The 20,789-nt window shown below is 42.5% G+C and overlaps 1 protein-coding gene across 3 annotated transcripts in view; it reads right to left on the minus strand.

Annotated features, from left to right (window-relative positions):
- LOC144056163 (receptor-type tyrosine-protein phosphatase gamma-like) overlaps nucleotides 1-20,789 on the minus strand; it is a 426,470-nt gene that overhangs the window by 76,421 nt on the left and 329,260 nt on the right. For all 3 annotated transcript variants that reach the window (XM_077572672.1, XM_077572671.1, XM_077572673.1), the window contains exons 8-9: nucleotides 18,470-18,662; nucleotides 3,134-3,318 (exon numbers count right to left, since the gene is read on the minus strand). In XM_077572672.1, coding sequence (XP_077428798.1) covers nucleotides 3,134-3,318; nucleotides 18,470-18,662 — 378 coding nt within the window. The remainder of the gene's footprint in view (nucleotides 1-3,133; nucleotides 3,319-18,469; nucleotides 18,663-20,789) is intronic.

A 20,789-nucleotide genomic window follows, 5' to 3' on the forward strand; every position in this document is an offset into this window, starting at 1 on the left:
ACAAACACCTAAACAGTCCTTTACTTCTGTAAAACACTACCACCAACAAAGAAAAAGTGTTTTTTGATAGCAAAATACATTTATTTATATTCAACAGTTTAACAATTTGACAAAACAATTTGGCAAACTATGTACTAATGTGTGCAACTGTGGTACTATTTACAATTGTGTGGATGTTTCAACTACAGTTTTTCTTTTTGTGTAACACTCCCCTGCGTGCAAGGGGACACAGCAGGATTTGCACAACAGATTAAATTCACTGCGATTGCCCCTTCGCGTGCAGACCCTACACTTTCTTGCCGGCCTTTTTTTCCGGGGAGTAGCAGGTATATACTGCAGTGTGTGTTTGGCCATGTTGCCATTAAGTCTACTCTCAGGATCATGATACGGTGACCTGGTGTTACGTCTGGCTTCCTCATGTCCTTCAGTTCCTATACCGGGTGGTAAGAGATGTTCTGATCCATTCTATCCACTCCATTCATGGTGGCATCGTAGTCCAGAACCAGTGTCTTTTCCGTGATCAGACTGTACCCACTCCTCCGATGAATATGCATTGGACTCGGGGTACTCTTCATCGTCCGATTGAACGTCCGCCTGAGCAGAAGTGCTCGGTTGTGCACCGCGTTTTCTGGCGTTAGCATCGCTAGCCGGTGAGGCTTTACGACGTGATCATAGCCGCCGCGTCAACGCTTCCAACTTCGGCGTCAACCTCGGAGTCACCATCATCATCAATGTGCTCTTTAGCATTGGTCGATGCTTTTCGTCTTTGAAAAAAATGCTCAAGCGTGAGCTGCTTGCAACCGGTCACATTTTCGCTTCCTCAGCCATTCTCCCCTCAACACTCTAGCTTCGCCTCACGTCTTCTACTGACGCCTACCCGATCTTGTCCAAAGAGAGTCATCGCTGCCATCTAGTGCCCAAAAATAGTTATTATACTAACTCGATCTGCTTGATACTTTCAGCACAGCTGGCCAAGGCTTTCCTCCACCCGTTTCCCCCCCCAAAAAAAACACAGTTAACATCTTTTAACGTCTTTGGCAGCCCTCATTTGGATTTTACTAAACGTTATTAAACGTTTTTGGCAGTCAAAGAGTCGAGGCCTAAAATTTACGTTTCTTTTTTTTAATGTTTTTTTTTACTTTTTTAGACCCCGCGGGAACCCTGTAAATATGAGTCCAACTGACTCTCTAGTCTTCATCCTCATCAGAGCTTTTCTAAATTCATCTTTTCTAATGTGGCCTACCTCCTGTTTCACAGTATCCACCTCCTCTGTTCTCCTTTTTATTTCATTTTCCTCATTCGTCAACTCAAAGTACTACTCCCATCTACTCAGCAACCTTTACTCATTCACCAATACATTTCCAAGTTCCAACCCTGTCTTTCATCACCCTATCAAATCTGTCCTTACTTTGTGCCCAACTCATAAACCTCCTGTTTGGACTTTTCCACTTCCCTCTTCACCTCCAGTGTCCTCTCCTTGTTCTGTCTTTAATTCTCTTTCTATCACATCTTTTCTTCAACAACCTTACATTTCTGTCCAAGTGCAAATTCTTGCCTTTGTTTTTTTTAGTGCATCCAAAGGACAGTATACATCCAGACAATAAATGCAATGTAATATACGAAATACCCCCCAAACTTGCAATAAAACCTATGTTGGGGAAACATCTTTCAACATAAGAAAAAAAGAATCCCATACAGCAACACATTACACCAGAGCAGAAAAGGAAAGGGCCACACAAGAAAACCTAAAATCCACAATATCAGCTCACTGCAAACGATAAAACCAAATTATGGACTGGAACAAAGCAAGCATCATTGGGGGTGGGTGGCGGGTGTGGACCGGGATCGTGGGGGGAGCAGGGACTGTGGGCTGGTGGGGTGCCGGGCCCTGTTCTGCTGTGTTGGGCTGGGGGGCGCGGGCCGTGTTGGGGTGGGGGGGGGAACTCCTGGCTCCTGGGTTTGCTCTCCGTGCGGGGCTCCTGGCTCCTGGGTTTGCTCTCCGTGCGGGGCCCGGGGGTTGTGCCTTGGCGCTGCCGTGGCCTGGGGGGCCCTGGGAGGTTGTGCTTGCTCTGTCCTGGCCGGGGTCGACGGCTCCCCTCTTTGGTGGAGGTTTTCATGCATGCCAGATCCACCACACCAGCATCTATCGAAATTCAAACACAATCTGCTTCTTCCTCTGGTCGTTGAATCGGTGGAGGTTGATGTCTGTGGACCTCACTCTGCTTCATCTATCCTTCCTTCCTTCCTTTCCTCAGTCTCTCCTTGGGTCTCTTGAGGTCTCCCTAATTTGTTGGAATTTAGATGTTTCTGGGGTTGGTGAAAGACTCTGGTTGGTAACCCGGTGGGTAGTAGGTGATGTCTGGTCGGTGCTGGATTTCACTTTCCTTATTTTTCTTTGATCCTTCCTCGTGTCTCCTGACAACCTCACGACTCGAGCTGGATTCTGAACTGTTCGCTTTAGGTGAACGGTATGGGATTTTTGATTTGATTGGTTTTAGGTGAATTAATGAGTACACACTCACACACACGCACACACACACACACACACACTCATGCACATACAAAATAAAAAAAGAGAGAGAGCAATGATGTTGGCATGTCGATAAAAATCCGAAAATTACCCGATGAACAATACAGAGCTCTCAGAAAGAAAAAAGCTGACAGCTTCTGAGGAAGGCGGCAGTCGCCGTAACTAGTCAAGGTAAAGCACAACCTTTTTTTAAGTGAAAAACCACAGGACAATATAGATTTGTAGACAAGATGATTTTTTTTTAGCCATTGTCTGTTTTCACTTCCATCAGATCATCTTTCAAATGTCATCCCAACACCTGTAACTATTACCTGACTTTTGATAAAAACCCATACCGATTACCCAGTTTAGGATATCAGGAAGCTGGAGCTTAGTCCTGACTTTGGACAAAATTTTTTACATGTTTTCTGCTCTTTTTTTCTGAAAATATCACGTTCTCACAAACTGAAAAAGGTAGAGTCTGAAGGATTTGCTGCAATGCAATATTAGATAGCTTTTATTTTGTTTTTAAGCAAAGGCCTCCAGACTCCACATTTTTAACAACAAATGGAATACTTGTTTACCAATACATGAAAGATAATACTTGCATATTCACAGTCTTACCAGTTTGTGTTTGGCATCAGTGAGGTGTGTCTCTTCATAGCTGTCATCATGAGCTGTCCAGCTGTAGGATACCAGAAAGTGGAGGATCGGTGGATGGTAGATGACCTCTGGACGTGTCCAACGAACCACCAGGGCGCTTACATTCACATGTTGCACCTTCATGTTTACAGGAGCACTGCTGCACACTAGAAGGAGGTGGCAGAGAAAATGACACAGTTGAATGAAAATGTAAAAAATTAAGGATAATTGGAAGATGCTTTGAAAAAAAGCATGGATTAAAAAAAGTCAGATGAAGCAAAGAGGCATAAAGGCACAAATAATTAGGAAAAATGAATACATATTCTGTCATTAAGAGACCGAATACACTCGCTTATCTTATCTTTGGAAAACAGAGAAGGATGCAAAAGAAAGAGTGTGAATGTTATGTAAACATGAGTTAAATTTGAGATCTGTTATTAATATTGCTGTGTGACCGCATTAGTCATCCAAGCGCAAACACACCCCATTACTTGGAGGACAATGTGTTTGTGACTTTTATTTTGTTTTTTGGACTCAGTTTTTTTTTTTTTTCATTTCATGTTCTGGTTTATCCATCAGTCATTAAACTTCTTTTCTGCTTTCCTGCAGTTGGGTCCTCAATCCCCCACCGGATGTGACAGTTCTGGGTTAAATTACCACAATCACACATAGTTATACAGTGTTAAGGCTTTTTCTCGCCATAGGCGCTCACCAAAGATAAAAAAAACACTTCCTGTCAGTGTTCTTATTTTGAAACCTATTCACACTACAGTAGTTCTGACAACTTTACAAACTGGCAATAATTTATGATCGCCACATACAGTAGTAACAGTAATCTGAAGAGGCTTTCCCATCATGCTTTGTTGCCATTACAAGTATCACTTGTGATTGTGATTGTCACACTGCGGTGAGGTTGTCTCGTCTGAGCTTTTACTGTCTTGTCATTTCCTGTTTTATCTTGCAAATTCTGACTCTCCTTTCGTTTCAGGTCACTTGCCCTTCCTCATGTGGTGTCAGTGTCAACCCTGATTCCTGATTGTGTCCACCTGTTTCACATTACCCTCATGTGTTAAATGGTCTGCGTCTCCCCTGTTTTGTTCCAAAGTGTTTTCGTCAGAGTCACTCTAGCCAGTCACAGCCGTAGTCCCCAGTCTGGTTGTCCTGTCTTCTGTGTGAACTTTTGTTTGTAACTTTGTATAACCACAATATAGTTTTATCTTAGGAGTGATTTTGTTTTGTTTGTAGATTAGAGATCCTCCCTTTTGGAGCGCCTTTAGTTTAACATTTTATAGCCTTTGTTTTTCCCTTCAAAAGAAGAGTTTTATGTTTAATAAATATCTGCCTTGGCGGCAAACTCCTATCTTTGTGCCTGAGTCCTAAATCTGCCACGCCTTGTCAGTACACTTTGGCCAGTATGGACCCAGCAGAGAGGGAGCAAATGGCCACAGCGCTGTGAGCTCAGGAAGCCCGTCTCTCCCAGCCAGAGGGATTTCAGACAGCCATGGCAGCGCAAATGGGCCAGATCACAGCACAGGTACGGGACCTTCTGGTTCACCTCCGTCGCACCACTAGCCCTCCTTCCGTGCCAGAGACCCAAGCAGCCACGCCGATTCCACCCGTGCCGTATGCCGGGTCGGTCAAGTCGGTCAAGCCGGGTCGGGTCAAGCTAGCCTCCCCTGAGCGATTCTCTGGGAAGCCAGGACAATGCAAGGCATTTCTGACTGACTGTGACATTCATTTTGAGCACTCCCCCCAGGCTTTTCCCACAGATCGATCCCGGGTGGCCTTTATGATTTCCCACCTGACTGGGAGAGCCAGAGCCTGGGCCACGGCAGAGTGGGCACGTAATTCCCCACTCTGCGGCTCCGTCACGGACTTCCGAGCCGGTCTTCAGAGGGTCTTTGATCAAGCCTGTTCAGACCGGGAAAAGGCACAGCAGCTAAGCAGCGTGAAACAGGGAAAAGACTCTGTGAGTGACTACGCCATCCGCTTTTGCACTCTTGCAGCAGAGAGTGGCTGGAACTCCACAGCGCTCTATGACGTTTTCCTTAAGGGCCTGGCGACGACCATCCAAGAGCTGCTCGTCCCAGTTGATCTCCCTCCGGACTTTGACTCCCTCATCGCCCTTGCCATACGGACAGATCATCGGCTGCAGGAGGTTACGCAGAGCCGCGGTCACAGGGCAAGGACGACGGAGGGATTCCCGCTCTCCCAAGCATCAGGTGTGTCAGCTCCTCTCTGTTCCTCGTCAGTTCAGCGCGAACACATTCTCTTGGGACTAGAGGAGGAGCCCAAGCAACTAGACAGAGCGTGGCTCTCGCAGGAGGAGAGACGGTGCCGTCAGCTGGAAGGTCGGTGCTTTTACTGTGGGAACCAAGATCACCTCGTGGCCGCCTGCCCAGCCAAAAGGACCAAAGCGGTGAGTCAAGTTACGACTCCAGAGTCGGCCCTACGAACTCACACGTATAAATTAGTCACCGCACGACTACCACAGACCTCTGGGGCAGATGAGAGCCTGATAGAATGGGGGCTTGTGAGACCTTTTAGTGCCAAGGCTGAGCCACTAAATAAGCCCATTAAGGCTAGGGCACTAAATGGTAGTGAGTTATTCACCATTACACACATCAAAGAACCCATCGAGCTCCAAGTTGGCAAACATAAGGAGCACCTAGTTTTTCATGTGTTCCAGTCTCCTCACAGACTCTGGTCCTGGGACACCCATGGTTGCGTGAACACAACCCCCATGTGAACTGGTTGACTGGTGAAGTTCTGGGATGGGGAAAAGATTGTGTGAGCCATGGGGTTGATTCACCAATTCAGGAAACGGACATGACAACTGTTAATCATATTTCTGTTAATTCCCGCACATACCCTGAATACCCAGATCTGAGCATTGTGCCTCCTTGCTATCATCACCTCCAGGAGGTATTCAACAAGACCAAACCCATGTCGCTCCCACTGCATCGTACCTATGACTGCCATAGAGCTGATTCCAGGTTCCACCATTCCCAAGGGCCGCCTATATTCTGTTTCAGGACCAGAGAAGGCGGCCCTCAAGGAATGAATCGAAACTTCCCTGAAGGCTGGACTGATTCGTCCTTCGTCATCACCAGCAGGAGTGGGTTTCTTTTTTTGTGGGGAAAAAGGATGGTTCCTTATGGCCTTGTATAGACTATAGCCTCCTAAATTACTTTACAATCAAAAACCGTTACCCCCCTCCCTCTCATGTTGTCCGTGTTTGGGAAATCTTCAACAAGCTAAGATCTTTACCAAATTGGACCTACGCAATGCATACTATCTCATTAGGATCAGGGAGGGGGATGAATGGAAAACAGGGTTTAATACACCTAGTGGCCATTACGAGTACCTAGTCATGCCCTTCAGTCTCACTAATGCTCCTGCTGTTTTCCAGGCCATGATTAATGTTTTGAGAGACTTTCTGGACCAGTTTGTGTATGTTTATTTAGACGACATACTTGTATACTCGTCAGAACTAGCCACACATTAAATCCACGTTTCCAAGGTTCTTCAAAGATTGCTTAAGAACAAACTTTATGTCAAGGCAGACAAAAGTGTTTTTCATGCCAAAACCATCTCCTTCCTGGGCTTTGTCATAGCCCCTGGGAAGGTACTGTCAGTAAGGTGGGGGCTTTAGGACCCAGATGCGGGAAGGCAGAGCGAGGAGGCAGAGGTGTAGTCCACAAGAAGGATTTAATTTCTATTCAAAAAGGATCTTCAAAAGTACAAAATAAAACTGATCTAACAAAACATGAAGCAAAACATGGCGAAACAACTTAGGAAAAACTAACAGCATGACAAGGTAAATGACGAGAGGCAAAACCGGGCAGCATGATGTGGAGGAAAAGACAAACAACAACAGCAACAATGAACCGACACAGACAGGGGGGGAGACACCTGACTAAATACACCAGCACTAATGACATAACAAGACACACCTGGCTGAGGGCACTGATTGGATGACACATGAGGGTAATGGGGACACAGGTGGAAACAATCAGGGATCAGGGTTGACAAAGACACCAAACAAGGAAGGGCAAGTGACCTGAAATGAGAGGAGTCAGACTTTTCACAATAAAACAGATAAAAATGCATGAAGCGCCTCTCACTGTTCAAATTCAAGAAGAAAACGGTGAGTAAATCTGAGAGAACTGAATTAATTGCAGCGTCCATTCGTCTATGTTAGTTTGTTGATTCCCCACCGCCATTCGTCCCGCCCTAAACAATGCCTGTTTGGTCCGACCTCAAAAAGGTCGGTTGTAAACATATGAGAGGGAGCGGTAAAAGATGTATTCTCCGGAGTTTGTGAACTCACATCAGCTTGCTGGCAAGGTTACCGGTCCGTCACTCCGCCATTGTTACTTCTCCGCCATACTGTTCTCCAGTATAGAGGTGGTTGTGCTTGAGCTGTTATTGACGTCAGTGCATGTCCGTGTGTTCTACTGTGTGTAAAGTGTGTGACTAATGGCTTTAGTAATGCTAAGCCACACAGGGCTCGACTGCATGTTATGAATAGAAATCACTGCACTCCTTTTTACGCAAGCTAATCAATTTGGTTCCACTTGGCACGTGGGGCTTATTCTCCATTAAACCATGTCCATCATTGTTTAGCTTTGTTTTTTGCATTACATGATGCAGTAATTTCATAACAATTCATATTTTTTTTATGAATTATGAAATTACTGATTCAATGATTAAAAAAAATTAACCATATTTTTATTGGGGTAACATTTCTTTTATGTGAACAAGAGTATGAAAAATTTGAAAAAAATATTGTACACTTATGCGAATAAGTGCGATTAATCATGAGTTTGTTATTGAAGTCATGCGATTAACTATCCATCCATCCATCCATCCATTTACTACCGCTTATCTGGGGTCGGGTTGCAGGGGCAGCAGCTTTAGGAAGGGAGCCCAGACTTACCTGTCCCCAACCACTTCAACCAGCTCCTCCGGCGGGATCCCAAGGCGTTCCCAGGCCAGTCGAGAGACATAGTCTATCCAGCGTGTCCTAGGTCGTCCACGGGGGCCTCCCGCCAGTGGGACATGCCGGAAACGGCTCTCCAGGAAGGCGTCCAGGAGGCATCCGAACCAGATGCCCGAGCCACCTCAACTGGCTCCTCTCCACGCGACTCTGAGTTTCTTCCGGATGACCGAGCTTCTCACCCTATCTCTATGGGAGAGTCCGGACACCCTACGGAGGCAACTCATTTCAGCCGCTTGCATCCGGGATCCTGTTCTTTTGGTCACGACCCACAGCTCATGACCATAGGTGAGGGCAGGATCATAGATCGACCGGTAAATCGAGAGCTTTGCCTTTTGGCTCAGCTCCTTCTTCACCACCACACATTGATACAGAGCCCGCATAACTGCAGACGCTGCACCAAGCCGCCTGTCGATCTCCCGCTCCCTCCCGCCCTCACTTGTGAACAAGATCCATTTGGAGCAGGGCTCGCCACCCTTTTGAGACTGAGGACCATGGTCTCGGATTTGGAGGTGCTGATCCTCATCCCAACCGCTTCACACTTTGCTGCGAACCGCTCCGGTGAGAGTTGGAGATCACGGCTTGATAAAGCCAACAGCACCACATCATCTGCAAAAAGCACAGATGCTATACTGAGGCCACCAAACCGGACTCCCTCAACGCTTTGGCTGCACCTAGAAATTCTATCTATAAAAACTATGAACAGAATCGGTGACAAAGGGTAGCTTTGGCGGAGTCCAACCCTCACTGGGACCGAATCCGACTTACTGCCAGCAATGCGGACCAAACTCTTATATTGGATCAAACATCCCATAACAGGGGGCTTGGTACCCCGTATTCCCGAAGCACCCGCACAGGACTCCCCGAGGGACACGTTCAAATGCCTTCTCCAAATCCACAAAACACATGTAGACCTGTTAGGCGAACTCACATGCGCCCTTGTAGACTATGCTGACGGTCTAGAGCTGGTCCACTGTTCCACGGCCAGGACGAAAACCGCACTGCTCCTCCTGAATCCAAGACTCGACTTCCCGACGGACCCTCCTCTCCAGCACCCCTAAATAGACCTTACCAGGGAGTATGAGGAGTGTGATCCCTCTATAGTTGGAGCACACCCCAGAAGGGGGAACACCACACCGGGTCTGCCAATCCAGTGGCACTGTCCCCAATGTGCACGCAATGTTGTAGAGGCGTGTTAACCACGACAGCCCCACAACATCCAGAGATTTTAGGAACTCTGGCGGATCTCAACCACCTCCGGGGCCTCGCCACCCGTGAGTTCCCCAATCACCCCAGCGACTTATAGGAGAGCCCACCTCTGAGTCCCCAGACTATGTCTCAAAGGAAGACGTGTCGGTGGAATTGAGGTCTTCAATCCACAACGTCCCGAGACGAGGTCAGCAACACCCATCTCCACTATACACAGTGTTAATGGCGCTTTCTTCTCCTGAGGCGCCGAAGCCGAAGCGATTAACTACGATTACAATTTTTGTATTGTATGGAAGCAAAGAAAAAAATGTGAAAAAAGAAAAATTTACCAAAAGTATGCTTTCCTTGCACTGTCAAACTCAGATAGGCCTCAGCGGCAAATCAATCAGAGTTAAATATCTAGTGTTTGATCAAATATGCAGTAATCAGTGTTATTGTAATACTGTTAAGATAAAAAGTAATATTGTCAGAGTAAATTTCCTTGAGTGTTGGGTTGGATGTTGGGGTAACCTGAATAGTACTACCTTGAGGAGACAGTCCTCCAATTAATACGACCACATAAGTCGTTTTGAAATGTGCCAAATTAGGACCAAGTGTTACGTACTGTAGTTTAGCGACCCCTATCGGCCATGTAAATAGCGAAAAAATAGTAAAATGAACCATAAGTGCAGTTACTGGGACTCGAACCCGGGAAGTGTGATCGGAAGACAAGTGTCTATCCGACTGAGCTAACAGACCAGTAACTACTTATGTGTTGATTGTGTTTTCTAACGTCAACCATACTATAACCTCACAGCCTCTTACTAACCCCAAGCATTAATCCTGGTGACGACGAATTGACATACATGTCAACACTAAAAAAACACTAAAATAATTACAGGCCTGTTAGCTCAATAAGATTGATGTTCGTCTTCTGACCAGACGACCTGGGTTTGAGTCCCATTTACATCACTTATGGTTCAGTTTACTTTTTTTTTTGCTATTTAAATGGCCGATCGAGGTCGCTAAACTAGAATACGTACACAACACTTGATTGTATTTTGGTGCATGGTAAAACGACCAATATGGTCGTATTGTGTTGGAGGACTTGTTGACCTTGAGTGTTAAATTGACCACAGCCTCATTTCCTGTGAAGGAGAAGCTTTCCAATTTTCCAGGGTATTGTCATCAGGAGCTGTTTAAAACTAATGTTTTAATTAAGAACGTTCTATTTCAATAGCGTTACCTCTGGTAGTTGTGTATTTTACAGGTTTGACCATATATTCTCATGTTAAAAGCAGAAGCTATCCTGTTTTGTTGTTGGGGTGGGTGGAGCCACAAACATTGAACATTCGGCACAACAAAAGTCAAGGTGGGTAATGAGTTAAGTCAAACAATCCTACATTTAATGTGCCTTCCCAAGTGTGGGAACAGGCCCAACGCGCTTGCAATATGACTTAAGTCAATCAAACGCGTTTGAATTTTATACCCAGACTTAGTCGTGTGGGGTGATTATTATCGGCTAGACTGGTAAGCAGTAAGCATCTGCTGCTGACAGTATGTAAAAGGTCATGTGGGTGCTGCTCTATTTCAACTGCCAGGTTTGTGTTTTTAACGTTATAAATTCAGGGAATCTGCCAACATCGCTAAACGCTAACGTGTGAGCAAAATAATGTTTTTCACAATTTCAGTGCTTTCATCAGTACATTTTGTAAGAGCCATGCACTGGTGCCGCTCCGAGTTTAGCATGTAATATTTGTTACAATGTGTTAAAGATATGTTATACAGAATGCATGCTTTAAACTGGTATACATAAGACTAAATTAGTGACGATATTAACCCAGCATAATAAAGTATTTAACTCATTGTCTAAATAATCAAATAAACAATTTTGGAAATAACTCACAAAATGAGTAGAATGAAATGTATTGAAAATTGTTGTCGAGGGAGCTTTTTGTATCAACACTTCAGAAACTTAAACGTTAAAGATGTGTTGTCTCATTGCTGTTTTTCCACAGAAAACTAGCATACTGTCACTGTGGATAAGCGCAGCTGCACTGGCTATCAGAGGCACATGCAAGATTTGGTTATTAATTTGGTAATTAAAATTGACTTTGTTGTGTCTAAATCAACTGCTTATTTATAACCTATTTATAGGCCATTCAGTCATCCAAACGGTAACAATATACTATGTAATTTTTGGGAAAAATACTGCAAATAATTTTCTTATAGCATGTGTTTTGTGTGCCTTTCTTCCCTTCAAAGGCTGCAATGTGCTGGTTACTGTAGAGCAGTGGTTCTCAACCTTTTTTCAGTGATGTACCCCCAAACCAACTCAAAGCACTTCTGATTGGGGAAAAAAAGACTTAAAACTTAAAAGTGCAGCGACATCATTGTCTGATTTATGCAACTTTGAACTCTATTTGTATTTATGTGGTCTCTTGAACTATTTGGAAATAAAAGCTATGACAAAAAAAAAAGAAAGCTATACCTACATTCAATTATAAATAAGGATTTATGCACATAAAAAATATTATCATCATTAAGTGTCCTTCTTTGGGATCATAGTAAAGCTCTGTTCTCAAAAAGAAACAATTAACTGAATTTTAAATAACGTTTTCAAGCAATGACAGTGATTGTGGGGGGCAGAAGTGATTGTAGGTGGCATATGACAAATTGGGTCAAACCATTCTAGTATGGGGAAGATGCTGGGTTTTTGGGATCATTGAAATTGAATAGCCTACTGAATATAAAATTTATTTTATGAATTTATATTTTTCTGAAATATTTACATATACAGTACTTCTAAAATATATTTTAAAATCTCACGTACCCCCTGGAGTGGCTTCACGTACCCCCAGGGGTACACATACCCCTATTTGAGAACCACTACTGTAGAGCACAATGGAGTGAGCAAATGGGCCGAGAACCACTACTGTAGAGCACAACGGAGTGAGCAAATGGGTCAGGGCACCAAAGACTGAGGGATGTACAGGTGCTCGTTAAAAATGATTAGAATATCCTCAAAAAGTTGAATAATTTCCGTAATTCCATTCAAAAAGTCAAACTTTCATAGATTATAGATTCAGGGCCAGCAATTTAAGTGTTTTCAAGTATGTATTAGTTTATCTTTATATTATTTGAGCTTCCAGCTCATAAAACCCATAAGAACAGGATGTCAAAAAATTTGAATAATGTAATAACAATGAAATCACCATGCATACTTCCTAGTGCATGGGGGAAAAAAGATGGATGAATGGATAATATTTTCAAAACAATATGTCAATCTTCAATAGTTGGTTGGATTCCCTTTGCCTTAATCACTGCCTCGATGCGCCCTCTTGATTATACTGTATTACAAGAGGAAAACGAGGGCAACAATACAGTATTTTCAAGAGGAAAATGAGGACCACCAGCCCCAAATCAAAGAGCTGACAGCAAGCATCAATAAAGCCTGGGCTCCCAGAACCCCCAGGCAAAGCAACGGCGCATCAAGGCAGTGAATAAGGTAATGGGAATCTAACCAACTATTGAAGATTGACATATCATTTTGAAAATACCATCCATCTTTTTTTTTTCATGCAGAAAACTGGATAGTATGCATGGTGATTTCTTTACATTATTCAATTTTTTTGACATCCTGTTTTCATGGGTTTTATCAGCTGGAAGCCCAAATAATGTAAAAATAAACAAATAAATACTTGAAATCACTTAAGTTGTGGGCCCTGAATCTATAATCTATGAAAATTTGACTTTTAATGGAATAACAGAAATTATTCTATTTTTTGAGGATATTTAAATTTTTTGATGAGCATTTGTATACAGTTATTCTGAATTTCTATATGCAGGTAAGTCTTTGGTAATAAGATTGGAAACTTTGAGAGACACAAAGTTTGATTTGCCATATGATACTTCACTGATCTTCAAGAACTCTATTGGAGTGGAACTGGATGCAGACATATTTGATGAACTTGTGAAATCATCCCAGGTTTTTTTTTTCAAGACAGTCACTAATGAGAGTAATATAGTAAGTTACTATTTCCTTTCATTTCTTAGCATATGTGTTTACAGTACATTACTTAAAGACCAAATGTGAAGTAAGGTTGGGCAGCTATGTTTTTGAGTAATACCAATGGCTAAAAATATTTTAAGCATATTTTCGTTATTTTTTTATCGCAACCCTCCCAGGTTCTTGGTTTGACCCATAGCAACGCCCTTGACAACGAAAATGCTGTTCTTCAACAATCTTTGGAAATCTTCGAAAATGGCGTCACACAGGGGAGTTGCGAGGGTAGTCAGCCATTGTACTGTGTTGTTGATTGTCCCCTTGCATTGTTATTCGGTAAGATGACACGGCGCTGTGTGGTGGTGTACTGTTTTGAGTAGTGGCCAAAAGATAATAGGGCACGTAAATGGTCCGCTTTCGTCTGAGTGGGAGCATTTCTGCTGATAGACAGCGGACCATTGTCGACAAAATCCGACCCTGGTTGAGGACTTGCAGGCATAAGATGTGTGTCTATTGGGTTCTCATGAATTCCAGTCCGCAATTAGGGCCAAGTTTCCTGTATATAGTAAAACATATGGTGTCATTGCTTTGGCTTCTAGTGATGCGCATGACAGTTCTTTTAAGTGAACTGAATCTTTAGAATCAGTTCATCAAAAAGAACTGTTCAAAAGATTCGTTCATCGAATCGTTCACTCACCGAATCATTCCTGAACCGGAATTGGCAACACGTTCACTCACTGACTCGTTCACTCGCTGATATGTTTGTGAACCGGAAATGGCAACACGTTCACTCACTGACTCGTTCACTCGCTGATCAGCGTTGGCTAACGCCAATAGCATGGGAGTACGTTCGCCCGTGTCTGATACTGGCTGCTGATTGGTCGTTTGCGAAGATTGACGACATGAGCATGGCTGAGCTCAAATGAACTGAGAAAAGAACAAATCACTTCAGGAAGTGATCCGTTCAGTCACGTTCACTGAAAAGATCTTTTTTAACTTAACGTACGTGTACAACACAAAACTATTGGCTTCATGTAACGGAACTGCTCGACTAGAGCAAGTTACGCCACAATTTGTGAATGGATGTGCAGGCTCTCTGTGTGCAATGCAACTAAAATGGTTTTGAAGCTCCAGCACGTCTGGCAGCTTGATGAAGAGATCCTCTTATGGTTTTCATCAGATAAGCATGCCACCACACACATACGCACGCACGCACACGCGTACGCACGCACACACAAACACACACACACACACACACACACACACACACACACGTGCGCACACAGAGGAATGGGGAAAAGAGGCTATCTTTGGGCCAGCAGCACAGTGACCAATTCTTGATCGATGGCCCGGTCTTGATTATAGGTTGGACTGTACGATTTTGTGCTTGGGGATGGGAAGAACTTGTTAAAGACGAAGCTCTTGTTACATGCAACCGTATCTATCACTACAAAATGAAAATCTGTTGCATGTATTTATTATAAAAAATGATGCACATATTTGTCTGATCTTTTGATATATTGTTTTCCATTTAGGGACACATATCTTCCCCAGCAGCTCTAAATAAGTTTTTAACCCTCTATTCATATTTTCATAATTCTGCTGAAGAAACATTGATATACAGCTAGATTAATGAAACCTTTACTGGCACTAAACAATTTTGAGAAGGCATGGTGGGAAGACTGCCACACACAAAAAAAACTACAAACGTGCAGACTGCTTCATGACACACGTCGTCCCCCTTTTCCTGTTTGTTCCAAAGACGGAAGTCGAGTCGAACGTCTACTCGCGATTACTGTTGTCATGAAGAAGCTACAACACAACCCCAAAACAAAGATGTTTGTATGAGGACACAAAAAATTAAATAAAAAAGGCCTACCTGGATAAAAGCACAGTACACGAATAATGTTGGCCCTAGTTCCACTTGCTGGCGTGTGGTCAACCGACGCTGCCTTTGCGGGGACTCGGTTCTTTTTAGTAGGTAGCTTTCCATGCTCAAATCATAATGATTATGCTAATGTTAGCTATTGGAAATTTACGTGGTTGTAAATAATCATCAGCTTGGTAGTTCACCCTTCCACACTCACTCGACGAAGCTACGCAAAACTCCAAAGTACTGTAACAAACTAGGTTGTAATGTGTGCGTTCTTCTTTTTGAAGTGCTTGTAAATGCATCGCGGGAAAGGAGGGGGTTGAGCGCAGCCGTTTGTGTGTTAACAATAAAGAAGGTAAGCTAAACCAACGTCTGCTTGTTAGTTAACATACTTGAAAAAAACGTGACAGTGCTGTATAAAGAAAAAAATATATAAAATAAATAACTTTATCGCCATACACACAGCCACAATATATTTAATCCAACTCTAGGTTACTGGGTGATGAGGATTGCACGACGCTATGCGCTGGTCCTCATGGGAAATATGGTCTTCACTCAAGACAAAACACTACCGCTTTTGTCCATATGGTGCAACCCTAAGCTGCCATACTCACTCACTCACTCACTCACTCACTCACTCTCTCTCACTCTTTCTCAACCTTCCAGGGCGTGCTGGAGCCTGTCCAAGCTGTCTTCGGGCAGTAGGCAGGGTACACTCTGAACTGGTTGCCAGCCAATTGCAGGACACAAACAGATAAACAGTCATTCACAGTCACACCTAGGGACAATTCAGAGTGTTCAATTAACCTACCATGCACGTTTTTTCCGAATGTGGGAGGGAAAACCGCACAGGCAACGGGAAGAACATGCAAATTCAACCCAGGAAGGCCGGAGCCCGGATTTGATCTCACGACCGCTGCACTGGGAGGTAAACTTGATTCTCTCAACATTTGGAAGACAACTCCTGCATTGGATCTAGTCAGATCTTGAAAGTGAAGCAAATATTGTGGCTGAATAAACACAATTACTCCACAGTATTTTGTTGCAGAGGGTATGCATGTGGTATGTCTGTCCTGCTCCGCAGCTTCCCCCACCCTGCACATCTGCCCTCAACCTTTAGTGTAAAGAATAAATCCACTTATACCTAATGTGTCTCAATGCAGTGCTCAAGGGCAAGATCAAAGCATTCGGTACATGTCAGAAAAGCCTACGGAACAAGGCCTTTTGTGTGTGCGTGCGTGTGTGTGTGCTGGGGGGGGGGGGGGGGGTGCTGCATACTGTACATCTAGGTGATGCACCTCTCTCTGACTTGACCATATGGAAGAGAGTGGGTGATGGAAAAGGGAATAAAATCTGTTGACATAGTTGACACAACACAGATGCTTGAACGTGTAACAAACACACAAACTTTAAGAGGAACACACACACACACGCATGCACAAATGCACACACACACACTGCATAATATGTCGTGTTGTTTCAGTGGTAATGAGGCAGGAACAAGAAGGGGACTGGTGTGCCTCCCACTGCCTTATGCTAGGGGAGTTACCCAGCTCACTGGTGAAATGACAGAGAGCTATCTAAGACCACACAAACATACATGCACGCACACACTGAGTAGTCAATGGTTTCCTCTTTGCAACTAATAACACTAAATAGCCTTCATTTATTAACATTAGGAACTGTCAGCAATTTAGTAAGAAAAAAATGAACTCTAATGAGACTTTATAGATTAGCAAGTTGAAAAATAAATAAACAGACACAGCAACAAATGAGTGGATGGAGAAAATATTGAGGGCCTGATTTACTAAAACCTCAGATTAAAAAAAAAACAATAACAAAAAACATTATTCAACCAAAACCTTTATATTTAGGCAGAAAACATTGAGTCTGAGATCTTGTTATTATAAGGTTGGAAATTAGCGTATTCATATCGTAATTTGCGAGTAAAAATTCACATTTTGCTCCTCATAATAAGCAATTGAAAAGCAAAACTGTGAACGGGCGGTAATGCATGGATTTAAGCAAAATCAATCAATCAATCATTTGACTGAAAACGTTTGATTCTTAAAATGACTGGTAAAATTTTGCATATATATATATATATATATATACTGTATATATATATATATATATTTAGATTATATTATTATTATTATATTTATATATTTAGCACGTAGAACTCCCCGCCGACACACAGCAATGAGTTTTGCCTGTTTTTAACTGTGTTTGCGTGACACAGTCCTCCAATAAATACAACCACATAGGTCAATTTGAAAATGAAAAGGTGCCAAATTACAACCAAGTGTTACGTGTTTTAGTTTAGTGTGAAATAGCGCAAAAATACTAACATGAGAATCGCACCAGGTCCATCTGGATGAAAGATGAGTGCTATCTGACTAAGCTATTTGTCCAGTGATTGTTTCAGTGTTGTTGAATACATATTTTCTTAGTGTTGACTGCATGTTTTGTAACGGTCTACAACCTCATTGTGCCTTTTCCTTTTTTTTCCTCCCCTTTTTTTTTTATGTGCTTGAGTATGTGCATGTGCAGGTGTGTGTGTGCATGTGTGTGTGCGTGTGAGTGTGTACTCATTAATTCATCTAAAATCTAATAAAAATCCCATATCGTTCACCTAAACCGAATACTTCAGAATCCAGCTAGAGTCGTGAGGTTGTCAGGAGACCCAAGGTAGGTATCAAAGAAAAGAAAGGAAAGTGAAATCCAGCACCGACCAGACATCGCCTACTACCCACCGAGTTACCAACCAGAATCTTTCACCAACCGCAGAAACATCTAAATTCCAACAAATTAGGGAGACCTCAAGAGACCAAAGGAAAGACTGAGGAAAGGAAGGAAGGATAGATGAAGCAGAGTGAGATCCACAGACATCATCCTCCACTGATTCAATGACCAGAGGAAGAAGCAGATTGTGTTTGAATTTTGATAGATGCTGGTGTGGTGGATCTGGCATGCATGAAAACCTCCCACTTAAGAGGGGAGCCGTTGACCCCGGCCAGGACAGAGTAACCACAACCCCCCAGTGCCCCCCAGGCCAGTCATTTTTGAGTCTGTAAACTTGGTGCCTGTTGAAAATCTCCAGTATTGTCTAAAATTTTGTGGCTTGTCATTTATTGTGGGTGTTTTTTTCCCCTTAATAAAAGGGTACCAAAAATAATGTCAATGTGTACATACGTGAAACTATTTGTCACAAATTGAGTGCATGTACCTTAAATAAGTCCCACCTACCTCTGGAAGACTCTGCGCCAAAAAACCCACTCCCGCTGTGCGACACGTCAGAAAGCCAGGCGTCTTTGACTGCTGACTTGAAAACATGGCGGTTGTCCAGGCTCTGAATGGGTCTGAAGTTGCTGCGTAGATATTCCACCGATTTAACATGGTCCTGTTGCTCCGTGGTGAAGATTGAGTAAAAAGCCTCTAACTGGTGACAGATAGCCAAGACGCATATAGAAAAGGCACACAGAAAGAAAATGAGAGAGAAATATAATTTTAATCGACTAAATAAAAACATAATACTGTATAATGATTTGTAAATTCCTTACAAGCTATATTCAAGTGAGTAATTTAGCTCGAAAGATATTTAAGATACAAAATGATGAACATTACTGTTTTTTGTCCTCGAAAGGCTCAACTATTTACAAACAAGGATGCACACAGTTCACCACTTTGTGAACAATAGATACTTTTTATTTTGTTTACTTATTTTGGTGCTACAACGCAGTTCACTTTTCGCGGCCTCGCTATATCACGGATTTTTATTAGTGCAGTTTTGCATGCATTTTTTTTTTACAGTAATGTACCTATTTTTTACAAATTTATGAAGGCTTGAACAATGAGAATGTTCAAACAAGAGAGAAATGTGAAAAACTGTAAATGCCTCGATTAGAAAATTGTATAAACTGGTAAGGGTTTTTAGATCCTTAAAACATTTATAATAATTGCAAAACATAAATCTAAATACTTCGCGGATTTCATTTGTTGCGGGTATTTTATGGAACCTAACCCCACCGGAAAACGAGGGAAGACTGTATTTCGAACTTCAAACTCATCGTGCGGCACTGCGGCAGGCTTTACGTTCTTGCAGCCTTGCAGGTTTTACTACGCAGACCGCCCCATAAAAAAAAAAAAAAAGATCACGGGTTGGCTACTTGAAAAGTAGATCTTGGGGCAAAAAAGTGTGAGCAACTAAATTGAGATCAGGACCTTTCTGATCAGTTAACTAATTTATCAAGACAAAAAGCAATTGCAATTAGCAAAATATTCAATTACTTTCAGGGGAAAGTAATTATTAACTACAAGATATAAAAACAAACCTTGGTCATCGATACAAAGTACATTCTTCCTTAGAAAAAGAAAGAGAAAATTTAACAGTTACTGAATGACCCCAATTTATGTCACGTTTGGGATTTGGCATCCGTCATGCCTTTTTTGTTCCGTTCTGGTTTTGTGATTGTTTTTGGTGCAGTAACTCTGAGGGTGGGTGTTCTCAGGAGCCACCCCTGTTTGATACTTCGCTAAAATCAATTTTCAAACAAATTTAGAACTGATGTAAAATTTACATTAGAATCACAATTAATGGAAATGCATGTACTGTACAAACCTGAACACAAAAACTTTTTGAGAATCTCAGCATTTTCACAGTCACACCAATCACACATCCCTTTAGATATAGCTACTGTTAGATATTATTAACATTTAAATTCTTTATTTTCATATATTAACCATTGTTATACATTATTAACATCTTAATTCTTTATATTAACCATGTTGAAAGGTTTTATAGACGTGTAAAGCAAGTAGTGTTGAACTCAGTATAATTTGACCTTAAGCTGGGATATATTATTTGGTCTAGAAGTTCCTTCTCTGTGGGAAAACTCATTTGGTCCTTGAGAACAGAATCTGTTTCGAACACGCACTCCTGACTCTGTTTTCGCCATCGCTCATGGAAAAGTACCCAGAGAGTATGTTTTGTCTACAAATGAAAGAGAGGCGGTCGGTTTTAACTATAAGAAGCCATTTTACATGCGGAAGAGACACATTCGGCGCTCTGAATTCCACCTGTTAAGTGATGAATTGGAGACTGTCACGATGTCCAGAGATCTCTGTTAGATTAAAATCATTTTTGCAAAGGTGTTTTTTCTTACATTAAATCTGTCTTCAAGTTTTGGAACACGCAAAGAGGACAAATATTTTATTCCTCTTCACTACCAAGAAACAGCACACAGAGACAAGTGTGGCAAGTCCACATGCCTGTTTGAAAGTAGGGAACTTTAGGTGGGGAGTTGTGTAACAGCTTTAGCATTGATCCACTCTAAAAGCAGACCCTGAGCAACAACTGTCACTCCAGCTGACCTACTTCAGCTATCATCCAAAAGAATGGGCTAGCATGAGAAGAGCAATACAATAAAATGAGAAGAGGGATGAAGGTAAAACGTATTTGAGGACTAGAATAAGTGCAATTTCTGGAGAAATTGCGTGGGAATGCTGAAAGCTGAATGCTAAGCCTAATTCTTATGAAGGAAATTGGAAGATACATTAAGTGATTTTA

This window comes from Vanacampus margaritifer, chromosome 8 (assembly GCF_051991255.1).
Source record: "Vanacampus margaritifer isolate UIUO_Vmar chromosome 8, RoL_Vmar_1.0, whole genome shotgun sequence".
Classification (NCBI taxonomy): domain Eukaryota; kingdom Metazoa; phylum Chordata; class Actinopteri; order Syngnathiformes; family Syngnathidae; genus Vanacampus; species Vanacampus margaritifer.